The 18,527-nt window shown below is 36.6% G+C and overlaps 1 protein-coding gene across 1 annotated transcript in view; it reads right to left on the bottom strand.

Moving 5' to 3' along the window:
* Window positions 1-585: 585 nt before the first annotated feature.
* The window catches only part of LOC132554037 (alpha-2-macroglobulin-like), a 59,438-nt gene continuing 41,496 nt past the window's right edge, over window positions 586-18,527 (bottom strand). Inside the window, exons 27-39 of the mRNA XM_060218337.1 lie at window positions 16,560-16,882; window positions 15,158-15,317; window positions 14,435-14,661; window positions 13,770-13,985; window positions 12,886-13,010; window positions 8,939-9,029; window positions 7,302-7,376; window positions 6,926-7,028; window positions 5,314-5,466; window positions 4,192-4,223; window positions 3,776-3,854; window positions 2,591-2,731; window positions 586-1,778 (exon numbers count right to left, since the gene is read on the bottom strand). Of these exons, the coding sequence (XP_060074320.1) occupies window positions 1,624-1,778; window positions 2,591-2,731; window positions 3,776-3,854; window positions 4,192-4,223; window positions 5,314-5,466; window positions 6,926-7,028; window positions 7,302-7,376; window positions 8,939-9,029; window positions 12,886-13,010; window positions 13,770-13,985; window positions 14,435-14,661; window positions 15,158-15,317; window positions 16,560-16,882 (1,880 nt within the window). The 3' untranslated portion in view covers window positions 586-1,623. The remainder of the gene's footprint in view (window positions 1,779-2,590; window positions 2,732-3,775; window positions 3,855-4,191; window positions 4,224-5,313; window positions 5,467-6,925; window positions 7,029-7,301; window positions 7,377-8,938; window positions 9,030-12,885; window positions 13,011-13,769; window positions 13,986-14,434; window positions 14,662-15,157; window positions 15,318-16,559; window positions 16,883-18,527) is intronic.

Here is an 18,527-nt window from a genome sequence, read left to right as displayed (position 1 = left end):
CCATACAGTTTTTGTTTAATAAGAGTTTTTTTCTTTTTAGAAATCAGGTGACAAAATGTAATTTTAAGTTTAATAAACATTTATCAGATGGAGTGCACCACAGAAAGTGTTAAGTTACATTATAGCTAGATTTCACTCTTGTAATTCTGAATTGCCATCTACCAGACAGACTGTATCTTAAAATGCCATCTACCAGACAGACTGTATCTTAAAATGCCATCTACCAGACAGACTGTATCTTAAAATGCCATCTACCAGACAGACTGTATCTTAAAATGCCATCTGCCAGACAGACTGTATCTTAAAATGCCATCTACCAGACAGACTGTATCTTAAAATGCCATCTGCCAGAAAGAATGCACCAGTGTTAAAAGCTCAGTTTCAATTGTAACAAGGAATGCTTAGGTGCTTATTTAAAGGCATGTTTTAATTAATAAGTTAAATATACATTAATTAACTTCTCCTTTGTGACAAATGTCGTGATGTGTAAGTCGTTCACACACTTTTCTCCCCCATGAGAATTTTAAAAGTTGGCAGGTTAACACATTCGGTCAAAACAGAATACACAGTACAAACAAAAAGAGCTCAAATATCACATTTCTTTATTAACGCATAGAAAGAACAGAGGTACTTATGCAAGATGTATACAGATATATAAACTGTGTGCTGGTATAAAAAAAAGTTATCCTTATTAAAACAAGTTTATTATATCCCACTTAACATACATAAGTATGTCTCACGGTTGATAGAAAAAATTTATGTAGTCAAGCAAAATGTTATGAAGATGTGAGGTAGGATAATATAAAAATATAAAAGACATGATACTTGATTTCTGAAACATTTAACAGGAAAAAAAATCAAATACTCTTTACTGTTAAGAGTTAAAATCATTTGAGACAGTTCAGATTAAAACATTCTAATAAAAAAATAAGTGAAAAATAAGTAGAAAAATGGCCCCAAAAACTGACAAGAAATGTAAAAGCAAAGACAGTATACTCAAAAATACACTCATGATATTATCAAATGACTTACAATTCTCCAAGGAAAGATTCAGAATACAAACAAATCTGTTTCTAATTCAAATAAATGATCAACTAGTTCACACAATAAATGTTTGCTCAAAATACAGAAAGTGACTAAAATATAATTTTCTTCATAAAAGACATGCCATTTACAGTCCCTGTACTACTGCAATTAAACACTGAGATTAACTACAACAAAATATATATAATGTTGTAAATGTAGACTTTCTTAAAAACAGATTAATGATCATACAGTATTGGTAATGCTGATCTGAACAGAATTCACTGTCTTTGCCAAGGCCCATATGTACTGTACAAATAACACAGTCGCTAAAACCTCATTACAATCCCCATACTTCACAAGACTTGGACATTCACAGTCACAGTGCAGTTTCTGTTATTCTTATCATCAAAGTTTGACTAAAATAAAAAAAAAATAAAAATGTAAGTTGAGGAGTCTTGTTACCAAAGGTAACCCTGTTTTAATACAGAAAACATCTTGTTTGGCAGCTTGAATGAAAATGTCTTCATCATAATATTTACAGGTCCAAATTTGACTTAATTCCAGAACAGATTTTTTGAATACATATGTGTTCCTGGTTTAATTACAGCCCCTTCGTCGCCGGGTCACCAATCGTCGTAGTGCTTTCTCCAAGTCTCTTGTCCAAGGCATAACTGTCACTTGGTCATCCAGATGCAGTGTTTTGATGTCCTTTTCGTATGCTCCTTCATATGCAAAAATCAGCACTTTACTCTCTGTAAAAAAATGTTTGTAAATAATTCAATTGATCATTAAAGAAATATTGTAATTATAAGAATACCTTGTATTATCTCCCTTTAAGCTATTACACAGTGATGATTGATTTGGAACAAAAGTACTGTAGGGCAGAGCAATATATGTCCCTCCCATGCTGAAGAAATATGATTAATTACAAAGAAAAGGATACAAATATGGAACTGGTAATAATGAGTCAAATGTCAAGGATATATAACAGTGTTATGTGTTATAAGAATAAAAAGATGAGGGAAAACTGAAAGGAATCTCTACACAAGATCAAAATGCTGAAAAGAACAAAGGCCCAAAATTTTTTTTGAAATGTAGTAAAATCAAAATGCTGTTTACGAAAACACAATGTCAGGTTATGGTATTAAAGTCTGCCAAGTTTCAAAGACTGAGAAAGGAAATATCTGGATAATATAAAATATTAATAAACAAAGGGCAATAACTCTTTCTAAAAATTTAATACTATGATGCCGTTATCAAAAACAGGCTTTCATGTAAGTGATTAAGCCTAAATAGTTTCAACAAAAGTGCTCAAAATTTGAGAGGAAATTTCCACAAAAGATTAACATTACAAAATCAATAAGGGACAGTAACTCTCCCTTAGAGTTCCTCCAGGAATGAAGCTACTTTGAACACTGACAATCAATCAGAGATGCAGAGGTGTACGGACAGAGAGGAAATATATTTGGAGATAAAAAGGCAAAAGATGGCAAAATTGGTTTAAGTTCTTTATCCATCATTTTTATCCTTTTGTCAACTCTTCAGCAATGAATAAAATCCTTACCTGTTGTTGGCAAAGAGTCACACACACAGTCTCCAAGGTCATATTCAGCAAAACCATTGATTTTTGTCTTCCTCTTTGTTCGCATGTCCCCATAAATTTTCATAGAGTATTTTCCGGTACGTCCTGCCACTGCTTTGTATACTGAAATAATCAATGTAAGATTTAATGATTAGATAACATTATCATCAAGTTAAAACAAGAGATCCCATAGGAATTTTAGCGTCCATTATTGCTACATCTTCCTGTGTTTTTTAAAAAATGGATCTTTTCCCTTCTTTTCTCTTATTTATACAAAATTTGAGAATTCTTCTCAAGAAATACCAACAATACCATTATTTGATCTTTATTTGCTTTTTGAAATTGGATTTTTTCCCTTTTTTCTCATATCTTATCTCATTCTTAATGACAAAAAATTTAATGTTCTTTTGCAGAAATAGCAATGATAATCTTTAGCTGCTAAATCCAAGAAAGTCACCTCAAAGCCATTTTTTTCTTTCTGATCAATCCCAAAATCAAACAGGCACAAGTAAAAATTAATGGGGACCTACATATGAAATTTGAAATAGATCAATTCAGTACTTCTAAAGAAATAGCAATAACAATCTTTCAATGTCAAAATCTAAGATAGCCATCTGTAAGCCATCTTTTTTAAGCAGACTCAACATTGAAAGAGCACCACTCGAGACCAAGGGAAATCTACAAGTAAAATTTGTCATAATCCAAGATGGTCAGTTCCAAAATCAAAAGGGCACAACTTAGAACCACATGGAATCTACACATGAAGTTTGGGAATTATCTGTCTTGTACTTCCCCGAAATATAATGAAAATATTCAACAGAAATATAGTGAAAATATTCTACAGTTTAACTTCAAAATTCAAAAGATTAGCAAAACATCAAAAGGCCTAGTGGCCTTGATGATCCTCTGAGATAAGCAATATAGAATATAAAGGTTAAAGGATAGTTATCAAGTGTCATGAAACATGCATACCACCAAAACTGTCATCCTATACTGAGAATTCTTATAACATTATTTCCATTGAGAAATAACCAATGTCAGATAACAATCATTTGTCAGTCATTTTGTTTTTTGGGTCAGTCTAAAAATGGTACAACATCTACCGTGTCTAACAGTTCCTTTCATAACTATACAATCCTATGGTACAGTCAGCTAATTTAAACTTACCTTTATCAGATCCACAAACCAAATTCTTGAATTCCGCACTCTTTTTGTCAATGGTTGCATTTGTGCACAAAGGGCATGTCTGAAAAACAAAGCAGATAATAAACATTGAACCAATTCTTACACACCTAAAGTATTGTCTTCCATCTATACAAAGTATCCCAATGAGGATGTGAAATGTCTACTTTTGTTTAATATGGCAGACATGTGATATGTACCACAGTCCTCACTGAATCACAAAAACAGTAAAATCTGAAAGTTAAAAAAGAGAAAACAACAACAGATCAAAACACGAAGAAATCTCAAACCAGCTGATAACAGAAAATGAAATACATACATTGACAGTTTTGTGAAGTTTACCAAGCAGCATAGATTCCTAATAGGTAAGCCAGAATATCGTTATATCATAATAGACTTACTATGACTGGCTGTGCTGGACCTGCTCTTTCATCTGTAACACAACAAAATCACTACAATGTGAGGAAAACAAGAGGCCCATGGGCCTTAACGGTCATCTGACATAAAATACAAGATTTCAAATTTTGAACTTATTTCACCTAAATCTGCAATACAACAAATCACGAAAATGTAATGAAAAAAATATACATATTTTCCTTTTTAGTCTTGTGTAAAGGAGGACACGACTAAAAAAAACCCACAGACTTCAGTAAATGTGCTTTTTACCAAGAGTATTTCTGTCTGTAACAGAAGTTATTACTAAGGACAAGGAATCCAATAACACTAAATATCTCCAACCATGTTTGTGATGAGTAAGTTTACTTATACAAAGTTTAATACTGAAAACCTGCTGTTTTTGTGTGTGATTGACTTTTACGAATTTCTGGCCAAAGTAAATTGTGATAATTAATCATTGTTAATTAAAACATCAGATAATGAAGATTGATTTCCATAGTAACCATTTGTTGCTTTATAAAAATGATCATTTACCTACGTACAGTTTATCAAGAATCTATGTGTACAGTATATACAGCTTTAACATGTTTCGTAAATCTATGTTGAAATTCAGTGTTAAAGAGGACAATGTATTCCCTTGAGTGTTTGACTATGAAAATTCACATTTGGTAAATGAACCACTCTGATAGCGATCTGTACTGTGTTTGAATTCTATGACAGGATTAGATCACCTTTATACAAAGTCATGCAACATTTTGATCAACGTCCACATTGCTGTATAAACAAAGCCAGGAGACATCACATGAATTTCAAAGTTAGACAGATTCATCTCTTTGGGATTATTGTAACATTTGCTGTTAATAAGATGTCAAAAGTGGTTCTGATCTATTACGAGGTCAGTACTGACATCCCAGAAGCACCCCTGAAGATCACCTGTTGTGGCCAAATGAATGACTGGATATGGGGCTCTGTTGGGTTTAAATGAAGACCATGCACTTTGAATTTTACAATGGTGGCTCATAACTTACAAAAGTAAATCACCTTTAACTTGTTATATTAAGAAAGGTCGTTTACAGTGACTGTTTCTCATCAAAATTTTTATGGAAAAAAATATTATATGGACTTACCATCAGGAAGACCAATAGGAACTCGAACTTGTACTATCTCATCAACAGATGAAAAGAACACACCACGTAGGTACTGATCCACTGAGATTTCAGGTAATTCCTGTTTAGTTCCACAAGTCGTTTTCAAGCTGTACTGTATTACTGCCTGTAAGTCTACAAAAAGTATCAGTATTATACTGTGTCCACTATCTGCCTACAAAAAGCAATATGATGCCAGAACAATCAGTATTATACTGTATTACTATCAGTCTAAAAAATCCAGAGAATACCAGAATGGTAAGTATAAAACTGTAGTACTATCTGCCTACAAGAATCCAGAGAACACCAGAATGGTCAGTATAAAACTGTATGACTATATGCCTACAAGAATCCAGAGAATACCAGAATGGTAAGTATAAAACTGTAGTACTATCTGCCTAGAAGAATCCAGAGAACACCAGAATGGTCAGTATAAAACTGTATGACTATATGCCTACAAGAATCCAGAAAACACCAGAATGGTCAGTATAAAACTGTATGACTATATGCCTACAAGAATCCAGAGAATACCAGAATGGTAAGTATAAAACTGTAGTACTATCTGCCTAGAAGAATCCAGAGAACACCAGAATGGTCAGTATAAAACTGTATGACTATATGCCTACAAGAATCCAGAGAATACCAGAATGGTCAGTATAAAACTGTATGACTATCTGCCTATAAGAATCCAGAGAACACCAGAATGACCAGTATGAAACTGTATCACTATATGCCTACAAGAATGCAGAGAACACCAGAATGGTCAGTATAAAACTGTATGACTATCTGCCTATAAGAATCCAGAGAACACCAGAATGACCAATATGAAACTGTATCACTATATGCCTGCAAGAATCCAGAGAACACCAGAATAATCAGCATAAACTTGTATTACTTTGTCTTCAAAAATCCACAAAACACCAGAATGATCAGTTTAATATCATAATGGCATCACTAAATGGTTACAAAATCTAGAAAATACTAAAACTATCAGTATAATACCAGAACTATCAGTACAATACCAGAACTATCAGTTAAATACCAAAACTATCAGTATAATGCCAGAACTATCAGTATAATACCAGAACTATCAGTATAATACCAGAACTATCAGTACAATACCAGAACTATCAGTATAATACTAGAACTATCAGTACAATACCAGAACTATCAGTATAATACTAGAACTATCAGTATAATACTAGAACTATCAGTATAATACCAGAACTATCAGTATAATACTAGAACTATCAGTATAATACCAGAACTATCAGTATAATACCAGAACTATCAGTATAATACCAGAACTATCAGTATGATATCACCACCTGACAACAAAAATGAAGATAATACAAGAACTGTCTGTATATAATGGATTTATATATACAGCAAGTGTTAATATACACAGAAACAATCGAAACCATTGATATACTTGGTCTTGCCAAAACATACGTGCATCAACTATAAATATTATGAGTTCACGTCATACATTCGACAAACAGTGAGTTTTTCCATTCTAGATTCTTTAGAATATTATAATAATTCTGTTTTTGAAAAAGGCATGCCAATGTAAGGAAAACATTGATCATCTTACCTGTCTCATAGTAATCAAACACTTTGATGAATGCCTTCTTAGGATCTGACACTTCTATATCCTGTTCTACATCAAAGTAGAAACACTGGCCTGCAGAGTCAAACTGGATAAGGGAAATAACTCAAATGTAGGATAATGGTTTCCAAGGGTTTTATAATAGATTTGAATGGTCAGAAAAAAATTGTACTGGAAATTTGGCCTTTTTTTTTAAACGTAAGTAAAGGTAACAGAAATATTAAGCAAGTCTATAGCATGTCGCACTTGAGATAACTTCAATTGAAAACAAAATATTGATATTTGCCTTTCTTCACAAATAAAATCTGAAAAGAAAATTTCAAGTCAAATCTGAGCTGATAAAATAATGTCGGGTATATACCTTGTCAAAGTAGATGTGCACCATGTTGCCATCTTCTTCATATTTCTGAATGTCCAAGGCCTGATCATACACAAGCTTGAAAAAAAATATTGAAAAATATTTGTGAAAATTTCTAAACTACTATATTATTGGAGTAACTTTCAAAACATCCTTTAAAGTTACCTACCTGAGTCTACAAATAATTACTCATTTTTCAACTGTAACCATTCATTTCTTCACTGTTTTGCTAAGATTTGTTTTACACTTGCTAAGTATACATAGCTAAAAAAAAAACCCGAAAAAAAACAGAGTTTGTATGTACAGGTCCTTCACATATTTCCTACCCAGTGAAGCTACACAGGCTAGGACAATTTCATGTACCCAGTATTTATTTCTGGTCAATTCTGTTTATTGAGTTTTCCTGGTTTGATGATCCATGGGCACACCTGAGGGACTCCCAACAGGTAAAAGTGACCACAATGTAACTCTCTAGCTGGTTTCACTTTGCGTTATACACAAACCTAACTTTGTTGTACTACGCAATGTGTACACAATGTAAACATGATGAATAAACGGACAAGAATCTACAGGTTATCATATAAAATATTGGTGTAAATTCACGGTTATCCTGTCAGCAGTTCTGGATCACTTCCTTGATAATATGTACCGACATCTGAAACAGGTGTCGTTTGTCATGTGGTCCCTCTGCCCCGAGAGAGTATTAGGTTTTCTTAAAGATTACAAACCAAGGATAATTGCAATCGGTCTTAAAGTAAAAAATATCATGTTACAATAAGGCACTTGATAACACACTCGGAGGAACAAAACGCCATTAAAATAAAAAGTTCTTTGAAGAGACACTGGAGATCTGTAATGCACTAGACCTGTAATGCACTAGACATCTAATGCACTAGACCTCTAATGTACTAGATCTCTAACACACCAGACCTGTAATGCACTAGATCTCTAATGCACCAGACCTGTAATGCACTAGACCTGTAATGCACTAGATCTGAAATGCACTAGACCTCTGATGCACTAGACCTGTAATGCACTAGATCTCTAATGCACCAAACCTGTAATGCACTAGACCTGTAATGCACTAGATCTGAAATGTACTAGACCTCTCATGCACTAGATCTGTAATGCACTAGACCTGTAATGCACTAGACCTCTAACACACTAGACCTCTAATGCACTAGACCTGTAATGCACTAGACCTCTAACATACTAGACCTGTAATGCACTAGACCTCTAACACACTTGACCTGTAATGCACTAGATCTGAAATGCACTAGACCTCTCATACACTAGATCTGTAATGCACTAGACCTCTAACACACTAGACCTCTAATGCACTAGATCTGAAATGCACTAGACCTCTCATGCACTAGATCTGTAATGCACTAGACCTCTAACACACTTGACCTGTAATGCACTAGATCTGAAATGCACTAGACCTCTCATGCACTAGATCTGTAATGCACTAGACCTCTAACACACTAGACCTCTAATGCACTAGACCTCTAATGGACTAGACCTCTAATGCACTAGACCTCTAATGTACTAGCTCTCTGCACTAGATCTCTAATGCACTAGACCTGTAATGCACTAGACCTGATAATAATTTATGTTAAATATGTCTAATACTTGTTTACCTCTTGTAGAGTGGAAGTGACTGGAACCCAACCAGTGACCATCTTAATGTCGACTAAAGCCATGTTACTCACTCCTCCAGGTCCACTAAACCTGTCAAAGACCAATAGAATGTGTTATGATATATATTACCTTATTTGAACCTACTCTCATGCTAAACCAGACCAAAACATACAGAAAAAATAGGTCATTCACAATGCTCATTACACACAATCAAGATCCACATTTATATAGAGGGTTTGGGGAGTACTATGACACAGACTTATATTGAGGGTTGGGGGAGTACTATGACACAGACTTATATTGAGGGTTTGGGGAGTACTATGACAGACTTATATTGAGGGTTTGGGGAGTACTATGACACAGACTTATATTGAGGGTTTGGGGAGTACTATGACACAGACTGATATTGAGGGTTTGGGGAGTACTATGACACAGACTTATATTGAGGGTTTGGGGAGTACTATGACACAGACTTACATTGAGGGTTTGGGGAGTACTATGACACAGACTTATATTGAGGGTTTGGGGAGTACTATGACACAGACTTATATTGAGGGTTTGGGGAGTACTATGACACAGACTTATATTGAGGGTTTGGGGAGTACTATGACACAGACTTATATTGAGGGTTTAGGGAGTACTATGACACAGACTTACATTGAGGGTTTGGGGAGTACTATGACACAGACTTATATTGAGGGTTTGGGGAGTACTATGACACAGACTTATATTGAGGGTTTGGGGAGTACTATGACAGACTTATATTGAGGGTTTGGGGAGTACTATGACACAGACTTATATTGAGGGTTTGGGGAGTACTATGACACAGACTTATATTGAGGGTTTGGGGAGTACTATGACACAGACTTATATTGAGGGTTTGGGGAGTACTATGACACAGACTTATATTGAGGGTTTGGGGAGTACTATGACACAGACTTATATTGAGGGTTTGGGGAGTACTATGACACAGACTTATATTGAGGGTTTGGGGAGTACTATGACACAGACTTATATTGAGGGTTTGGGGAGTACTATGACACAGACTTATATTGAGGGTTTGGGGAGTACTATGACACAGACTTATATTGAGGGTTTGGGGAGTACTATGACACAGACTTATATTGAGGGTTTGGGGAGTACTATGACACAGACATAAATTGAGGGTTTGGGGAGTACTATGACACAGACTTATATTGAGGGTTTGGGGAGTACTTGAGGGTTTGACAGACTTATATTGAGGGTTTGGGGAGTACTATGACACAGACTTATATTGAGGGTTTGGGGAGTACTATGACACAGACTTATATTGAGGGTTTGGGGAGTACTATGACACAGACTTATATTGAGGGTTTGGGGAGTACTATGACACAGACTTATATTGAGGGTTTGGGGAGTACTATGACACAGACTTATATTGAGGGTTTGGGGAGTACTATGACACAGACTTATATTGAGGGTTTGGGGAGTACTATTTTTGACACAGACTTATATTGAGGGTTTGGGGAGTACTATGACAGACTTATATTGAGGGTTTGGGGACTTATATTGAGGGTTTGGGGAGTACTATGACACAGACTTATATTGAGGGTTTGGGGAGTACTATGACACAGACTTATATTGAGGGTTTGGGGAGTACTATGACACATATTGACTTATATTGAGGGTTTGGGGAGTACTATGACACAGACTTATATTGAGGGTTTGGGGAGTACTATGACACAGACTTATATTGAGGGTTTGGGGAGTACTATGACACAGACTTATATTGAGGGTTTGGGGAGTACTATGACACAGACTTATATTGAGGGTTTGGGGAGTACTATGACACAGACTTATATTGAGGGTTTGGGGAGTACTATGACACAGACTTATATTGAGGGTTTGGGGAGTACTATGACACAGACTTATATTGAGGGTTTGGGGAGTACTATGACACAGACTTATATTGAGGGTTTGGGGAGTACTATGACACAGACTTATATTGAGGGTTTGGGGAGTACTATGACACAGACTTATATTGAGGGTTTGGGGAGTACTATGACACAGACTTATATTGAGGGTTTGGGGAGTACTATGACACAGACTTATATTGAGGGTTTGGGGAGTACTATGACACAGACTTATATTGAGGGTTTGGGGAGTACTATGACACAGACTTATATTGAGGGTTTGGGGAGTACTATGACACAGACTTATATTGAGGGTTTGGGGAGTACACAGACTGACAGACTTATATTGAGGGTTTGGGGATTACTATGACACAGACTTATATTGAGGGTTTGGGGAGTACTATGACACAGACTTATATTGAGGGTTTGGGGAGTACTATGACACAGACTTACATTGAGGGTTTGGGGAGTACTATGACACAGACTTATATTGAGGGTTTGGGGAGTACTATGACAGACTTATATTGAGGGTTTGGGGAGTACTATGACACAGACTTATATTGAGGGTTTGGGGAGTACTATGACACAGACTTATATTGAGGGTTTGGGGAGTACTATGACACAGACTTATATTGAGGGTTTGGGGAGTACTATGACAGACTTATATTGAGGGTTTGGGGAGTACTATGACACAGACTTATATTGAGGGTTTGGGGAGTACTATGACAGACTTATATTGAGGGTTTGGGGAGTACTATGACACAGACTTATATTGAGGGTTTGGGGAGGAGTACTATGACACAGACTTATATTGAGGGTTTGGGGAGTACTATGACACAGACTTATATTGAGGGTTTGGGGAGTACTATGACACAGACTTATATTGAGGGTTTGGGGAGTACTATGACACAGACTTATATTGAGGGTTTGGGGAGTACTATGACACAGACTTAAATTGAGGGTTTGGGGAGTACTATGACACAGACTTATATTGAGGGTTTGGGGAGTACTATGACACAGACTTATATTGAGGGTTTGGGGAGTACTATGACACAGACTTATATTGAGGGTTTGGGGAGTACTATGACACAGACTTATATTGAGGGTTTGGGGAGTACTATGACACAGACTTATATTGAGGGTTTGGGGAGTACTATGACAGACTTATATTGAGGGTTTGGGGAGTACTATGACAGACTTACATTGAGGGTTTGGGGAGTACTATGACACAGACTTATATTGAGGGTTTGGGGAGTACTATGACACAGACTTATATTGAGGGTTTGGGGAGTACTATGACAGACTTATATTGAGGGTTTGGGGAGTACTATGACAGACTTATATTGAGGGTTTGGGGAGTACTATGACACAGACTTATATTGAGGGTTTGGGGAGTACTATGACACAGACTTACATTGAGGGTTTGGGGAGTACTATGACACAGACTTACATTGAGGGTTTGGGGAGTACTATGACACAGACTTATATTGAGGGTTTGGGGAGTACTATGACACAGACTTATATTGAGGGTTTGGGGAGTACTATGACACAGACTTATATTGAGGGTTTGGGGAGTACTATGACAGACTTATATTGAGGGTTTGGGGAGTACTATGACAGACTTATATTGAGGGTTTGGGGAGTACTATGACATATTGAGGGTTTGGGGAGTACTATGACTCAGACTTATATTGAGGGTTTGGGGAGTACTATGACACAGACTTATATTGAGGGTTTGGGGAGTACTATGACACAGACTTATATTGAGGGTTTGGGGAGTACTATGACACAGACTTATATTGAGGGTTTGGGGAGTACTATGACAGACTTACATTGAGGGTTTGGGGAGTACTATGACAGACTTATATTGAGGGTTTGGGGAGTACTATGACAGACTTATATTGAGGGTTTGGGGAGTACTATGACACAGACTTATATTGAGGGTTTGGGGAGCAATGTGATGGTTCTAGGAAGAGCTTATGATGCACATATGGACTGAGGGTTTCAGGTAGTGCTAACGATGTATGTATGTTGAGGGTTCTGAAAGTACTTACGAGGCACATATGTTGAGGGTTCGCCTTTTGCAGTCATTCCTCATGGTCTTGGAGCGGAATGCATTGATCCGTACATTGAAGGCAGGGCCGGCTGGGGCTTCATGTATATTGTACTTCATATTAGCCTGAGCATCAATAAACAATGATCAAATTTGATCTGATAGACTGCAAAATATTGCAAATCATGTATTCAAATATATAAGTATTTGCCTCTTGCAGTCACTTCCCTTTGTCTTGCAGCAGAATGCATTTATTCGTGTTCAATGAAAAAAGCAGCTGAAAACTGATTTTCAGCATGCCCTAATACCTCAATATACAAAATCCAGTAAAAATCAGACAATATCTAAATCTCAACCAAAAAGAGACCATAATGTGTCTCAGGATACTTGTCAGGACAATAAAATAAGTAGTGATATTTGGCATCCCCTTACATACCCATAAAAAAATTTAGACAAAATTAGATAATATCTAAATTTGGACCAATCAAGAGTCCAGGATTGTGTTGGCATAGTAACATTTTCTGAAATATGTAATGCATCCTACTATAGGTTGTAATTAAGTCTCTAAAACAAAGTACATCTCCATCTTGTACTAAATATTCCCAGACATTTGTGAAAAAAGATCTGTTGTTAACTGTGGAAGACAGACAGACAGACAGACAGACAGACAGACAAGGTGATTCCAGATTCCATAATGCAACCCCACCCCCTTTTCCCACATTTGTTGTGAGGGTATAATGATAACATGTCTGATTATCATAATTTTGAATTGCCTCGTAAAACAAAGAATTTAAGCATTATAAACATGCCTGATCACTTAAACGGTGTGATCTGTTTCACCTGGTTCATTTCAGCACTAGGTTTTTTCTGATTTCATGGCCTTACCTGCACAAGAGCACAGCCAACACCAGTGACCTCTACCTCCATCCCATCAGGAACAACCTCTAACTGTGATGATTGGTGGACAAGATTGTTGTCTTCTGTGATACTGAATGATCTCTCCTCATTTTCAATCCCTCTAAAAGTCACACCTAATCTCATCCCTCCCCGGTACACTAGCGTTGCATACACAGACAGGGCCTGCAGACCTATTACAGTATCCTGTAACAGACAGTATGTATACATAATTAGGGCCTGTATACTCATTACTTGTCTTTTAATATACAATACTAATTCATAATCAGGGTCTGCAGTTCAATTACATTGTCTTGTAACACAAAACATGTATACAAAATCAGGGCCTGCAGTTCAATTACATTGTCCTGTAACACAAAACATGTATACATAATCAGGGCTTGCAGTTCAATTACATTGTCCTGTAACACAAAACATGTATACATAATCAGGGCCTGCAGTTCAATTACATTGTCCTGTAACACAAAACATGTATACATAATCTGGCCTGTAGACAAATTACTTAATTTATTGTTCACATAACATGTATACATAATCAGGGCCTTGGGATCTATCAAGTGTCCCTGAACAAATTTCAATGGATACCTAGAATGATATCAGGCAAATGAGCTAACTGTTAACAGTAGGTAACTCACCTGGGTAGAAGAGAAGCCTCCAAGTTCATTTCTCTGTTTTGTCAGCCACATGACAATGGGCTGTGCATTAACGACAGCGTTTTCCTGTTCCCCTATGATGACAGACAGTAGAATGTAGGAGGTGATCTCAATCTCTGCTGATGGTGCTTGGTACCATTGCCAAGAATAGGGCTCTGGAGTTGGCTCCTCTTCATCATTACGAGTCCAATACTTCTGTATACCATCCTCTGGTAAAGAAAATTCTTACCTGTACTAGTAGTGTAACAAAGTCTAAGTTATAGTCAAGTTTCATATAGATTGTTTTGAATAGACAGTCTTGTTCCTAAATATGAATAGGCAGTCTTGTTCCTAAACATCAGTCTTGTTCCTAAACATTGAATAGGCAGTCTTGTTCCTAAACATTGAATAGGCAGTCTAGTTCCTAAACATTGTGTAGGCAGTCTAGTTCCTAAACATTGTGTAGGCAGTCTAGTTCCTAAACATTGTGTAGGCAGTCTAGTTCCTAAACATTGTGTAGGCAGTCTAGTTCCTAAACATTGTGTAGGCAGTCTAGTTCCTAAACATTGTGTAGGCAGTCTAGTTCCTAAACATTGTGTAGGCAGTCTTGTTATCATTCTCACCTCTAGACATAAATGGTACCAGTGTTGCTTTCACAGTGCTAACTTTTATGGAACTGTTGTTCTTAATAAGAAGATATTAAGCCATATTTTTGGAGATGGTTACCTTTATACATGGCCCTTTCCTCAAGTTCAGCCATCACCATTAACCTCTTTGGCCAGTTAACATCATATAGTGTGTAGGCATAGGCCATTAATGACAATGTGTATGTGTCATTGTTGTCTTGAACGTCTAAGCACCTTACAGCATTAACAACAGCATTATCCTGAAATTCAGACAGAACAGTTGTTGATGCTTACCTTCATAAACATATTCAACAAAAAAATGAGGTCTGTTGAGCTTTTACTGCAACATTGCTTTGGGCACAAATGATCGTTTTTGTTTTGGAGAAAATCCCTGAACTTAACAAATTGTCAAAAGGATCCTAAGTTTCATACTATCCTATTTACACCTGTTTCCAACAAGGAAATAAGGGAATAACATTGACACTCTCATATAAATGACAGGTAGCTACTTACCTAAATGACAGTAAGCTACTTACCTAAATTACAGTTAGCTACTTACCTAAATGACACTTAGCTACTTACCTAAATGACAGTAAGCTACTTACCTAAATGACAGTAAGCTACTTACCTAAATGACAGTTAGCTACTTACCTAAATGACAGTAAGCTACTTACCCAAATGACAGTTAGCTACTTACCTAAATGACAGTTAGCTACTTACCTAAATGACAGTAAGCTACTTACCTAAATGACAGTAAGCTACTTACCCAAATGACAGTAAGCTACTTACCCAAATGACAGTTAGCTACTTACCTAAATGACAGTTAGCTACTTACCTAAATGACAGTAAGCTACTTACCTAAATGACAGTAAGCTACTTACCTAAATGACAGTAAGCTACTTACCTAAATGACAGTTAGCTACTTACCCAAATGACAGTAAGCTACTTACCCAAATGACAGTTAGCTACTTACCTAAATGACAGTTAGCTACTTACCTAAATGACAGTAAGCTACTTACCTAAATGACAGTAAGCTACTTACCTAAATGACAGTAAGCTACTTACCTAAATGACAGTAAGCTACTTACCTAAATGACAGTTAGCTACTTACCTAAATGGCATTTAGCTACTTACCTAAATGACAGTAAGCTACTTACCTAAATGACAGTTAGCTACTTACCTAAATGACAGTTAGCTACTTACCTAAATGACAGTTAGCTACTTACCCAAATGACAGTAAGCTACTTACCCAAATGACAGTTAGCTACTTACCCAAATGACAGTTAGCTACTTACCCAAATGACAGTAAGCTACTTACCTAAATGACAGTTAGCTACTTACCCAAATGACAGTAAGCTACTTACCTAAATGACAGTTAGCTACTTACCTAAATGACAGTAAGCTACTTACCTAAATGACAGTTAGCTACTTACCCAAATGACAGTTAGCTACTTACCTAAATGACAGTTAGCTACTTACCTAAATGACAGTTAGCTACTTACCATCTTATTGACACCTGCTTCCAACATTGCAATAAGAACAAAGGCAGTCATAGCAGCCTCGTTGCTGTTTTCGCTTATTCCACCCTTCAGGTAGTAGCTATGCGTATAGCCTATTTTAGGGAAACAGCCGTTCTCCAGCTGCCTCTTTCTGAACCAGTTGAGACTTTTGATGAGGTCCTTATTGTCAATGTCAATGAAAGGCAAAGACTGCCCAAAGCACTTGACTACAAAAGCAGTCAACCACATACTACCATCAGCGTTGGAGTTTCCAAAGGCACTATAAGAACCATCGTTATGGCGATACTTCAGTTGTCTCTGATACCCTGCAATAGTGAATTTACAATTAAAAAATAACCAAATTCATATTGAAATAAATACAGTAAGTACATATGGAAAAACTTTAGGTTAAAAAGATTGAAATGAAAGGAACTTACTTGTGTAGAGCAATATATTATATAATTTACTGCACTATCAGACAGTTGCTTTAAAACCTGAAGGGATAACAATCTTTACTAGGCATAATCCATAATGACTCCCTGTTGGCCATGTTTTTTTTATGATCAGTCACAAACTCATACAGCCACAACTAGGGACCAAGAGGAACCTATATATGAAATGTAAGAAAGATCTATGCAATATTTCTCAAGAAATAGCGATAACAATCTGTCAAAGTCAAAATCCAACATGACTGCCTGTTGGCCATTTTGTTTTTCTGATCAGTACCAAGATTGAACGGGCAAAACTAAGGACCACAGGGTACCTACTGGTACATCTGAAATTTGAGAGAGATCCATCTACTCAAGAAATAATGATAACAAAAATTGAAATGAAATGTCGTCAATAGCAAAAGGCACAACTAGGGCACTAACCTAAATATACAGAAAGTTTCATGTAGTTGAGTAGAGTGGTTCAGAAATTGTAGCCCAGAAAGGGATGTAAACACTAATTTTGTGGTTTTTTTTGGCTATGTTTCCATGGTAACACAAAAAATAAAATGTTGTCAATAGCTAAAGACACAACAAGGGCACTAACTCTATATACAGCAGGTTTTGTAAAGTTGAGTTGAACCGTTTTGAATTTATAGCCCAGAAAAGCCCTCAGATGGATGGATGCATAGACGGACGGACAAAACTCAAATTAATATTTTCCGCAAACGTGTTTCGCTGGAGATAACAGGAGGCCCAAGGGGGTTGGGGGCTGAAATGCACCTTTTATACAGAACTTATTCACCTCTACCCAAGATGCAAAATTTCCCCTTTTGGGCGCTACCCCTTTGGCCCCTGGAAACTGTGAGCTAATCCTTGACAAACTTTGTTCCCTTTCACCCAAGAATACTTCTGACCAAATGGGAAATATCCACGGACTCCTACAGGAGGAGTAGGATTTTAAAGAATTTACTGTATTTCTCCTTTTGGGCCCAGCCCCTCCAAGCTAGGGGGCGTAGACCAACACTTTACACAAAATTGATTCCCCTTCACCAAAGAATACTTCTGATCAAGTTTAGGAGATATCTAATCATTCTTACTGGAGAAGTAGGATTTTAAGGAATTTGCTCTATTTCCCCTATTGGGCCTCACCCCTCCCACCCCAGAGGCAGAGACTCACTGTATATACAAAATTGATTTCCTCTCACCCAAAAATGGCTATGATGAAATTTTGGAAAAATCAAATAATTCCGACAGGAGAAGTAGGATTTCAAAAAAATTTGCTCTATTACCCTTATTGGGTCCTGCCCCAGGGCATTAAGACCTACCATTTATGCAAAATTGATTCCCCTCCACCCAACAATGCTTCAGAATAAATTTGGACTAAATACAATCATTCCTACAGGAAGAGAAGGACTTCAAAATTTCTCCCTTTGAAAATATATTGATAAGAACAGGACAAAAGTACAGCTAAGAAGAATTTAGTTTACTGTTATTCTAGAAAATCTTGCAGGTCTAAATGTGTGTGGATACGTGACTTTTC

The sequence above is a fragment of the Ylistrum balloti genome, unplaced genomic scaffold (assembly GCF_031769215.1).
Source record: "Ylistrum balloti isolate Yb309-2 unplaced genomic scaffold, AGI_CSIRO_Ybal_v1 Utg369640, whole genome shotgun sequence".
Taxonomy (NCBI): Eukaryota; Metazoa; Mollusca; class Bivalvia; order Pectinida; family Pectinidae; genus Ylistrum; species Ylistrum balloti.
The sequence above is the reverse complement of the archived record's forward strand: the minus strand, read 5'-3'. Positions and strand labels throughout refer to the sequence as shown.